The sequence below is a fragment of the Nanorana parkeri genome, unplaced genomic scaffold (genome assembly GCF_000935625.1).
Source record: "Nanorana parkeri isolate BGI_ZX_2015 unplaced genomic scaffold, ASM93562v1 scaffold1729, whole genome shotgun sequence".
Lineage (NCBI taxonomy): Eukaryota > Metazoa > Chordata > Amphibia > Anura > Dicroglossidae > Nanorana > Nanorana parkeri.
In genome coordinates, this window is record NW_017307997.1 from 224,120 (window position 1) to 235,939 (window position 11,820).

Sequence of the window (11,820 nt, forward strand, 5' to 3'; positions counted from 1 at the left end):
TACACTGACTATATTATAAAAAACCGAATGTCATAAAGTGCCTTAACACTAAGCAATTAGCAAAGATTTTTTCCAGTTTGTACAAGTAGATTTACATTGATATAGCTAGCATATTCCTAAATAAAAACTCTTCTTTTTAATAGGATCGGTTTAGTTCCTGTATTTGTTAATGCTGACTGGCCTTCTGCTTTGTAAGCCTGATGTAATTGTATTTAATGGTTTGTGCCACATTATCTATGTATCAAATAATAATTGCATAGTAAGCTAAAGCAACAGGCATCCTAAAACAAAGTCCAGTTTGTTTACCAAGTAGGCATCATATCTGGAAACCACATTCTTCCAAGATGCTTGGAAACTTCACAATGGATTTGCTCCAAGTTGTATTTGTGGTCTGGAATGAGCACTTCTTCCATTATGGACAATTGTGTTAGTCTTCTTCCACACATTTTTACAAACTCAACAAATGCACTGCAGGAAACTTCACATTCTCCAAGGCCAATGGCCGTCAAATTTTTGCATCGGTCAGCAATGCAAATGAGCTCATTGTCCAAAGGCTGAAGTCCATTAGCACAAACCACCAGCTCAATCAAGCGAGGGCAGTTCATACCTATGCGGCCCAACATAGCCTTACTTACGGCACGACCAAAGTAAAGATGAGTAACAGGAGTCTCTTCTCGAAAAAATGCATCAAATTCTTCTTCGTACAGAAAGAAGTACATAACAATATTGACTTTGGGAGAATGCTTGATGAGTGCATCCCAGCTTTGCTTTTTTATTGTGTGAAACTGTGTCTGGCCAGGGTTTTCACTGACGACATCAATACGAAGATGCTCAAGGCGCACATGTTTCTCAGTGGAAAGAGCCAAGAGTAAGTCATCACTTAGAAGATGGTAGTTTAGGGCTAGTTCTCGAAGGCCATGACACTGATCAGCTACGCACAAAATTCCTGTTGGCAGTAAAATAGTAAACAATAGATTATTGCAAAACCTAAAAATTCTAATAGATATATTCTTCCAGATTTAATGATCACCTCCTCTACTCCTTTCCAATCCGAGATCAAACCGCTCTATTCACTAAAGGGTGAAGAGTTTGGAGAAGGCAGGAGAAGTGAACAATCTAGAGGGCAACATAGCGGAACTGGAAAGTGAACTGAATTGGAGAATATTTCCAAATCAGATATTTTGGCCTAAATTGTTCACTTCTCCTGCCTTCTCCAAACTCATCACCCTTTAGTGAATAGACCTGTTAATTTAGGTGGAGTCATATTCTTGAGCAATAGCAAAAAGTACATCTTTCATGACAAAATTAAATGTGTGTTCCTGGAAATAAACAAGAAGAATGAATTAAGGCTGAACTCCAGGCTAGAAAGAAAACCTTGAAGTGCCCTTTCCAGCCCAGAGTTCAGCTTTAAATGCACATGCAGTACATTAGACCCTGATGAAGAGGGACTTTTCTTAATGGAAACACGCTGGCTGTTTTCTTCCATGTCATTTTGTATATGAGTTAAAGGACTTTTACTTTGAACTTTAAGAACCAGTGGTATGATGCCATTATTACTTTCGTTACCTTACAATTTTATCATGAGAGCGGTAATTTAAGATACATAATATGGGAAGGTAGGTTTTTAAGGAGGGGTCAGAATGTTTCAAGAGTATAAATGAGGTTGGGGTCGACTATGAGTTTGTGTCTTTCATGGTTAGAGAAAATGGCAAACTATTGTGGCTGTTTGTGTCCATTGCAACCAATTACCAACAATTCACTTCCAACTCTTTGAAGTGTGGTCAGGTGGCTTAAAAGGGCCAATCATTGGGGTTTTATTATATGCCAGCCCCCTCCCTATAAAATTCAGGGTCCCCAGCTGTGTCGGAGGGGGTATGGAGAAACTTGGGGAAAGTTCACGGACTGCGAGGAAAGCTAGAATGCTAATGCCAGTGCTTATTACTAAAGCATTTATCTATATTTACATGGAGTAAAGGTACACTAACAGTTGAAAATGAGCCAAAAGTGCCTGGGTTCAATTCATAGGCAATTCTAGAAACACTTAAAAAAAATTCCGCAAAGCCTAAACATAGTACTTCAACTCTATTGAAGTCTATGGTAGCTGAGTCTTGTAATTTGTAAGGCCATTTTGCAAGCTTCTGGTAAAAAGAGCATGGAAGGGCATTGCCATGGGAGATATATTCACATGCCAATTTGTTTTAACCACTTCAAGACCAGGTGTTTAGACCCCCTTCCTGTCCAGGCCATTTTTCAGTATTCAGCGATGCGGTACTTTGAATGACATTTATTCCGTCATGCAACGCTGTACTGAAATACATTTTATACCATTTTTTTGGGAATAGATAGAGCTTTCTTTTGGTGGTATTTATTTTTATTTTTTACTATCTGTCCCCAAAAAATGGTATAAAATTCATTTCAGTACAGCGTTGCATAACGGAATAAATGTCAGTCAAAGTACCGCAGTGCTGAATACAAAAAAATGGCCTGGCCAGGAAGGGGGTGTAAACACCTGGTCTTCAAGTGGTTAAAGCTGCCTCAGATTTCTCATTCCACAATTTCATGGTTGCTTAAGCAAACTATCATCCAAGCTTATGGTCTTAAGGATCCAGTACCATGCTTTCCTGTCAAGGTGCACTTCACTAGATGTATAATCGCCGTTTGCCTACCATTTCTCAGATTTCCAAGGCTGCCACATGGTCTTTTGTACTCACTTTAAAATCCTTTTCTTGGTGTCCATTGAGGTACAGGTAAAGGTCTTGGCACCTTTTTACGTATTTTATAGTGAGTACAAAAATCCTATTATTTGCTTAACTCACTATGAAGCATCATTTTTTTTGTCTTGGTTGGTTGGTTTTTCTTTTTTTGAATGTTTCTTACCTGCAGGTGAAACATGGGGACAGCTGCTCATTTTTAATAGCTTCAGCGTATCACTGTTATTTGCCACCAAAACTTTCAGTGATGGATCATCGACTGGTGTGTCATCGATCTTGATTGAAGACAGTGACTTTGAGTTGACGAAGACCACAGTCAGTGCCGATACGAAGTGTGACTATAAAATAAATTATTTCATTTATTGGGTTCACTGTAAAAGAATACTATCATAAAGAAATATGTAATAAATAACACAAAAAGTTGATACACTGTAAAATCTACATTAAAATAGAATGCTTTCATTTGCGAATATCAAAAACCCATATTTTATTTACAATAGAAAACAGCATATGTTTAAAATGAGAAAATGTACCATTTTAAGAAAAAAATTGAGGTAATTTTGAGATTGATGGCAGCAACACGTCTCAAAAAAGTTGGGACAGGGCCATGTTTACCACGGTGTAGCATCCACTCTTCTTTAACCACCACCTACCCATGGCCGTTCCTGAACGGCTGGACGGGAGCCTTATAGGAGGGTGTCTTAAGACGTCCTCCCCCCGCTCGTGGGAACTGAGGAGAGCAGAGGAGAGGAATGTTGTGCCATTCTTGCCTGATATTGGATTATAACTGCTCAACAGTCCTGGGTCTTCTTTGTTGTAGTTTTTGTTTCAAGATGTGCCAAATATCAATTGGTGAAAGGTTTGGACAGCTGTAGGCCAGTTAAGCAACCGGACTCTTCCACTATGAAGCCATGTTGTTGTCATAGATGCAGTATGCGGTTTATTTCCTGCTAAAATCTGCAAGGCTTTCCCTGAAAAAGACATCATCTGGGTGGGAGCATATTCTTCTCTAATACCTGGATGTATCTTTTAGCATTGATGTTGCCTTTCCAGATGTGCAAATTGCACATTCTTTATGCACTAATGTATCCCCATACAATCAGAGATGCAGGCTTTTGAAATGAGCGCTGAAAACAAGCCAGAAGGTCCCTCTCCTCTTTTGACCAGAGGACGCGGCACCCATGGTTGACAAAAAGAAAGTTAAATTTCGACTGACCACAGAACAGTTTTCCAATTTGCAATAGACCATTTTAAATGAGCTTGTGTCCAGAGAAGATGGGGGGGTTTCATGTTCAGATATGGCTTCTTCTTTGCATGATAGAGCTTTAACTTACTATTTTAGATGGTACAGCGAACTGTGTTCACAGACAGTAATTTTTTGAAGTATTCCTGAGCCCATGCAGTGATGTCCATCGCAGAATCATGCCTGTTTTTATTGCAGTGATGTTTGAGGGCTCGAAGATCACGGGCATCCAATATTGCATTTCGGCTTTGTCCCTTTCGCACAGAAATTTCTCCAGAATCTTTTGATGGTATTATGTACTGTAGATTATGTATATTAAGTCTTTGCAATTTTACGTTAAGGAGCATTATTCTGAAATCGTTTGTCAATTTTAGATGCAGCTTTTCACAGGTTGGTAAACCTCTGCCCATCTTTACTTCTGAGACACTCTGACTCTCTAAGATGCTCTTTTTATACCCAATCATGTTCCTGACTTGTTGAAAATTAACCTAATTAGTTGCAAAATGTTCTTCCAGCTCTTCCTTGTTAGTGCCACTTACTTTGCCAGCTTTTTGTTGCGCTGTCCCAACTTTTTTGAGATGTTTTGCTGCCATCAATTTCAAAATTACCTTATTTTTTCTTAAAATGGTACATTTTCTCAGTTTAAACATTTGATGTTTCCTGAATAAAATATGGGTTTATGAGATTTGAAAATCATTGCATTCTGTTTTTATGTAGATTTTACACAGTCCCATCTTTTTTGGAATTGGGGTTGTAAAATATTATAATGTATGACATATTTTGTAATACATATTATTTAAAAGAGCAATTAGGGAAACCTTCACTGGGAAAAATATAGGGGCCTCCATTGCTGACCACCTTCTGAGAATGCCGACTCTGGTCTTAACTCTTTCGCTGCCAGGCCCTCTTGAACGCTTTATCTAAGCTGGCCATACCATTTTTGCAATTTTTCCTATTGTTTTCATTTTCCACTGCCGCGTTGCTAGCATTTGTAAAACATCCCCCAAACCATACATTTACTGAAAGCGCAGGCCCGGTAGAATAAAAAGATGGTTACTAAATTTGTATGCCCTACAATAATTGCGCAAATGTTTATCAAATCAATATTAAAACACTAAAAATACACAATTCAATTGATAAAGCACTAAAATCAGTATCAGTGCACAAAAAAATCCTGACAATCTAAAAGATAAAAAACTGTATTGAGTTAATAAATAACAAATATTTGTAAATTTTAAATTGCGCCTTTTTGCAAAATGTTAAAAAAATTAAGGAACGCAAAACTGTAAATAAGCGACTTATGTTAAAAATCGTTTTTGTGCTGTGTTGGTGTTGTGGTAAAATGATACAGACGTACATTTATTTGCAACACAGCGTAATCACAATGCATGGCAATGCTTTGCCATGCGTTGCCACGGTTATATGAATGTTATTTTAAAAAATCAAGCACTGTAATGCACTTATGTGCATGTTGTACACCACAATATGGTTTATGTTATGTGTGTGTGGGGGAAGGGGGTTTGCGTTTTATTTCATTTTTATTTCTTTTACAAATTTGTTCTTATTTTTTTATTTTTACTGGTTGGGGGGAAATATCAGGGGTCTAAATAGACCCCTGACATTTCCCTTTTGAGAAAGTCATAAATGAACAGGAAGTGATGTAGAGCACTTTCCTGTTCATTCATAACTGGGGACACATAGTACTATGTATCCCCAGTTATTTACAAACATTGGAGTGAACAGTTCATCACTCCAGTCTTTGCTTTGCACAGAGGATCGGTAACTATTACAGATATTAACCCCTTCGTGACTGACGACGTACAGTGTACGTCACCAGCATCGGGGCTGTTTAAACAGACTCCCGGCGACTTTTGCCGCCGGACAGGGGAGAGCAGCAGGGTTCCATGGAGAAACACATCCCTGCCTGGAGCGGGGCGCCCAGAATTTTTGTTAATAGCTGTCATCAGCGACTTATCAGCCACTGATGACAGCTATTAATTTGAAGGGGACCATCAGGGGAACCGTTCTAATATAAGTTACCATTAGCTTATAGCAGAACGGTAAATGCCACCGACGTAAGGCATACTGACGTGGCAGGCTGGGAACATGTTTGTTCCGCCGTATTCCTTACGTGGCAGGGAAAGGATTAAAGCTGAACTCAACAGCCACAAGGGAATTAGGTCCACTTTGTGTGCACCAAATGCCTTGCAAACCCAATTATTATTTTGTAAAAGTTGCCGTGACATCAATAATGTCCTGCCCACAGCCTGGAATGCCTTTAGGTGATTTAAACTAAAGTTCAATTGTGCTTTACATTTAACCATTTAGCATTTTTTTCCATACCTTAGAAATATTCATAAAACTTGGTTTTGCTGTTGATATCAGTCCAAGTGTTTTAATGGAGCAGTTTACAAGCTGCGAAAGGATGTCACATGCTGCTTCAGCTGACTCTGTACAGCTGTCGACCTGAAAAAAAGAAAGATAGCCATTGTAATTTTTGAGCCATTATGAGGGGTCCATCTCTGGCAAACTAGCATCCCCATGGATGTCCCCGACTGTCTGGTATGGTGCCGTGACATCCTGGGTCTATGACTGCCCTTTTTTTCTTTTTGAGGCGCTGCAGTGCTATTCAAACATATACCTATGCCTCAGACAAAGCAGCAGTATCTGTGTTTACAGAGCTGAGGAGAGCTCCTCTAAGCTCCTCCTCTGATGCTAGTGTCACGTGACAGGGGAGGACATCCCCGCTCACTGTGCCCTGCAGCTGTGCCTGAGGTCTGGTAAGTTTACTTCAGGGGGTCTGGGGTCTGCACTCGGGAGGTGGGGGGGAAGTCTGTATTGGGGGAGGAGGTCTCTATTGTGGGAAGTCTGTACTAGGAAGGATTTGGAAGGAAACTTTACTGGGGGAGGTGGAATTGTACTAGGACAGGGGGCAATTTCTGATGTTACCTACTGATGACCCTTGTACTTTATGTGTTAACCTACTGATGACTCCTGTACTCCAGGTGTTACCTACTGATGACCTCTGTACTCCGTGTGCTACCTACTAATGACCCCTGCACTCTCATTTCCTGCTCTCTGCGCCATGCACTTTTGATCCTGTGTTCTGCGTTACACACTCTTGACTCCTGAAGACCATGCGTTACTCCTGATCTCTTAACCAGGTGCGTTACATTCTTGAACCATAGGAGAGTAGGTTCAGAGTTTATTTAACCATGCATCTTCAGCTGCTCCTACTGTTACAGCAATTTGACTGCACGCATTATTCGCAGCATTATTTCACTCCTTATAGTGCCCAGGGCACTTTGTCTTTACATCTGCTATGTCTTCTTCCTCTTCCAGAAGTCTGTGACCAATTGTCGTGCTCAGTAAGGTTTCCCCGAATTTCATTTTAAAAATCTGGTAACCCTAGATTAGTGCAGTCATTATAGTTTACTGTTGAACCCCTTAAACTAGATAGACAAAATAGATTCCTTTTGCTAGGATCACATTACAGTGTACACAGTACGCCTATACTCTCACACGATCTTCTCAGTTAAGCTGGCTTGCTATTTACTGCAGTGAAGGACACATGATCTGATCGTGCTATTAAAGAAGAACTCCTGGCAAAAACTTGATTAACCCTTGCAGGGGGTCTATCCCCACACTGCAAGGGTTAACTGCTCGTTTTGTTTAGGTGCTAAACAAAAAAGTTACTCACCTGAGCCGACTCCCTGCTTCTCCCCCTCCACTCCAGCAGTCTAAGGTCACAAAAATCATCACATTCTATACAATGTATAGACACGAGGATGCTGAGGACCATTCTAAAGCTGCAGCATAGGAGGAAACGGGCTCCAAAGACCGGTCTAAGAGCAAGCAGGCTCTACAATTCAGGTGAGTAACTTTGTTTTAGCACCCAGACAAAAACAAGCAGTTAACACTTGCAGGATGGGGGTAGCCTCGCTGTAATGGTTAATAAAAGTTTCAACCGGAGTTCCTCGTGCTCTTGTGCAATCATTGTAGTTAATTTTTATTAGGATATGGAGTGAAAAACCTGGTGCTAGCAGTAGTCAGCATGGGCTTTTTTAATGCCAAAATCGGAGGTAAAAATCACACTGCCCTATATACTTTACCCCTAACCTTAGCTTCTTGAGCTGACCCTAACACTAAACCCTGCCTTCATCGAAACCCAAACTTAAACTCAGTCTTCAAACATAACCTTAATTTACCTTAAAGTAGTATTAAACTTGTATTTTCAATAATGAATCCAGATCAAACAAATATGCATTGACCAGCATAGAATTTCTTTACATTTTTGTCCATGCTCTCACAGTCATCATGTGTTCAGAGAGCTAGAGCCAACTCTCTTAGCTCTGCTTTCCTGAACTTCCTGTCCATATAAGATCACAAGGGACAGAACAGTCTCCAGCAACTGCCCATCTACTAGCTTGGAGAAGTTAGGGACAGGGGGAAGGGGCATGGCACGGAGCTTACTAGCATTCACAAGGGTGGCTCCTGCAAGGGAAAAGAGCTACCCCAAAACAGGAAATCAGGTCCAGTGTTCCGGGACCAGCTGATTCTGCAGGAAGCTAAAACATTTAAATGTCAAGGAGCAGCATGCATTATGTATATGTAAAGCAAAGCTTTTTTTTAGCTTTGGATTGTGTTGGCAAAGGTTTGACCCACTGTCGAGTTTTTATTGCTGTCTGTGAAGTAGCCACCGCTCCAAGCTTGCTCCCGTGATGTACTACAATCTCGCGTTTAGTTTACTAATTTGGGTTGGGAATGTATTCTATCATGGGAGCAAGCTTGGACACACCGGGACCATGGGAGTATAAAGTAGTTACTCTCCAGAAGGAAGGACAGTGTCAGCACCAATTCAGAGATGATTTGAGAATCTGCAGCTGAGTGGTCTACAAATAAGATACATTTTTGTTAATAGGTAAGGCACTTCAATGCATTTTTAAGGTTTAACTCCTGAGTTTAGTTTCACTTTAATCATGCAATGTGGACACATGTTCTGGTGACAACAGTCTATGATGGGAATTCCCCTCAATTTGGTGAGATTTCCTATTATTTCCTGTAGCATCTTCAGGACAGGAAATAAAAAATAGTGGAACACAGATAGCTAAAAAGGAACATAAGGGTTTTAACTCTTCCCAACTGTATCCAAAACCTAATCCCCTAAAATATATTATTAATCCTTTAGCTTAACCAGTCTCAACAAACTATCTAAGTTTGGAAACCAAAGCTAAGCAACTGAAGCTTAACTGAATTTACAAGACTCCAGCAGTAGCTGCAGTCCTAACCACTGCTCGAACGTGAGCAGCACACTTAAATTATATATGTTGTTTGTTAATAACCAGGATGGTAAAGACAGATGTGTGGGAGCTATATTATAATGTTTTGGTTTTAATAAAGTACACAGAAGCTAAGCAAGGCAGTAGAATTACATCACTTGGCATTAACACTGAAACCTGGGGTCAGGTCCTGTATGAACCTGTAGTAAATTTTAGGGCCGGGCATTGGCTAGAAAGTATAGTCATTCTACAGGTTTTTATTGAAAAACCCATTTTTTGAGTGCTTCAAACAATAGCAAACTGAAGGCCACAGGAAAATGTAAATGGACAATTATTTTGCTTAGAATTACATTGCGTAAGCAGTTTCTTACAATTTGTGACAAACCTGTACCTAAAGTTATGTAGGCTGCCATTGCTGACCTGGCTTCCTTACTTTGACTCGCTGGACTGGAACAAAGGTGGAGGTTGGAAAAGTCGCATAAAAAGTGCTCTTTATCTACATACCTGTTCCAGCTCTGTGACTCAGGGAGTGTTGTAGCCACTGGATTAACATGACAGCCTACATTCTGACATTTTCAGAAGGAGATCAGCAATGGCAGCCTCTATATTTGCTCAGCTTCTAGTTTCCGATAACACTTTGTGAATTTTTACTAATTCCAGGAGCTGTCACTCCAAATAGATGAAACTGGGTGTAAAATGTTACACAACATGTTGTGTAATATAAGATGCAGTTGAATAAGTTCTCCAATTTCATGAAATGTTTGGACAAAATAAGAATGTACTGCTGTAGTAAGAACAAAACTGTATGCTATACCTTGAAGCTAACGTACTGAAGATGATTAGCATGCTTTTTAATGATTTGCTGAATGAGATCAGGGTGAGTAGACTTCAGGTACGAAGTAGCTGGCTGATTAAGCTCAAACTCAAACTTTCTCCATAACTCAGGAATATGAAAAACCTCATTCCATCGGCGGCAAACAGATGATGCACGGGCTCTATCAACAAGAGGAAGGTACTGAAAGATATGCAGTACTACATGGTGTGGCAGACTTCCCCAGTCAAGTTGGCAGGATTGCATTTGAAATTTTTGAAGCTTGGGTGATTGAGTATGTTTTTTTTGTTTTTTAATCCTCCGTGGTCCTTCCACAACTTGGCTATCAATTGTAACAGTTAGCCTACCTCGTTTCATTCTGGAAAGAAAAAATAAATCTTAGTGTATTAGAATGGACCTGTCACACGGACCCAAAACACACAGCTTATAAATAATGTTACAAATATACAGATAGATTTACCTTGTTAAATCATATCATGAAGTTTCAGGCAGACTTTTATAAACAGGTAAAAGTATTGGTGCAAAGTGGATTTTCACAAAGTATGCGATGTGTATATGTCACAGTGTTTCCAAGTAATTTTCTTACTATTTCAAACTTGTTCCTGCATGCACCAAAAACTTCTGATGGTTTACATGCAGTTTATAACAGTTGTTGCAATGGAATTTCACACACATATCTAGAAGGGGAAAATCTTACTGTAGATATTATTCATCATGTTTTTGTGGGAGTTTTTAACCAGTTTCGTATCATTTATAGTTGATTACTCTGGGTTATATGACATATCTTCTTTAAAGTTTCCCTTTGCAGGGAAAAACAACAGCTTCACAAAAACTGCCACATCCCAGTTGCTGATACATTGCCTTGTTTCCATGGGCATAACTACCACTAATAACAACCCATGTAGTGCCATGGAGCCCAGTTGGAGTTTAAGATTTTTAACCTCCCTTGCGGTATTCCCGAGTGCAGCTCGGGGTAACTTTTCCATACCATAAGCGGTAACCCCGAGCTACACTCTGGAAAGCTGCATAGCATTTACTTACCTTGTCCCTCGAGCCGCGCTGTGTTCTGCGGCCGATGCCGGCTTCCGGGTTCCGTCGCTTGCGAGCGTACGAGTCGCAGGGGGGCGGAACCGGCGGGATATTTAAAAAAATAAATTGAAAAAAACGACAAAGACGAAAAACATTCGGGAAAAAAAAAAGACCGAAAAATGACATGAAAAATTTTTTAAAATCATACCGCCAGGGAGGTTTTAAAAGAATATCAGTCTTTTGGCTCCTGCTATGTTCATTTTTCTCCACCCCACCTGTCAAAAAAAAATGCAGTCTGACAGCTGGCATCAAGCTTAGAGAAATATGAGATGTTTTTTGTGTATTGGTCTACCCATGCAGGGTACCGTATATCTGGCAAAGGTGAAAGAGAAGTCAGTGGAGCAACTGAACCTTTTGTGTGAGAAAACAATGAGCACTCTGAATTGCAAGAGGTTATGTTGACTCTAAGCAGAAATAAAGATTTTTTTTTTCCTTTTTTCAGAAGCTTTATAAGACTAAATGCTGGCCCCCTGCATGCTAAGGTTGCATGTTGTGGCCAAAAAAATGGTTTAGCTTGCAAATATATATGCATATTGTGCATTTCATATGTGCATTTCTTGACAGTAGGCTCTTGTAGGGCCCAAAGCACACTAGTGTAGATCTTGGCTACCATACAAGTGAGTTTGCAGATGTGCAGTGTCATGCTGCTTACGACAGCATAAAAAA

General features: G+C 40.0%; 1 protein-coding gene across 3 annotated transcripts in view; it reads right to left on the reverse strand.

The window, feature by feature from the left end:
* Positions 1-230: 230 nt before the first annotated feature.
* LOC108799456 (F-box/LRR-repeat protein 21-like) overlaps positions 231-11,820 on the reverse strand; it is a 27,729-nt gene continuing 16,139 nt past the window's right edge. For all 3 annotated transcript variants that reach the window (XM_018571317.1, XM_018571316.1, XM_018571315.1), the window contains 4 exons: positions 10,048-10,423; positions 6,298-6,420; positions 2,878-3,049; positions 231-946 (listed from right to left, as the gene is read on the reverse strand). In XM_018571317.1, the coding sequence (XP_018426819.1) occupies positions 303-946; positions 2,878-3,049; positions 6,298-6,420; positions 10,048-10,422 (1,314 nt within the window). In that variant the 5' untranslated portion in view covers position 10,423 and the 3' untranslated portion in view covers positions 231-302. The remainder of the gene's footprint in view (positions 947-2,877; positions 3,050-6,297; positions 6,421-10,047; positions 10,424-11,820) is intronic.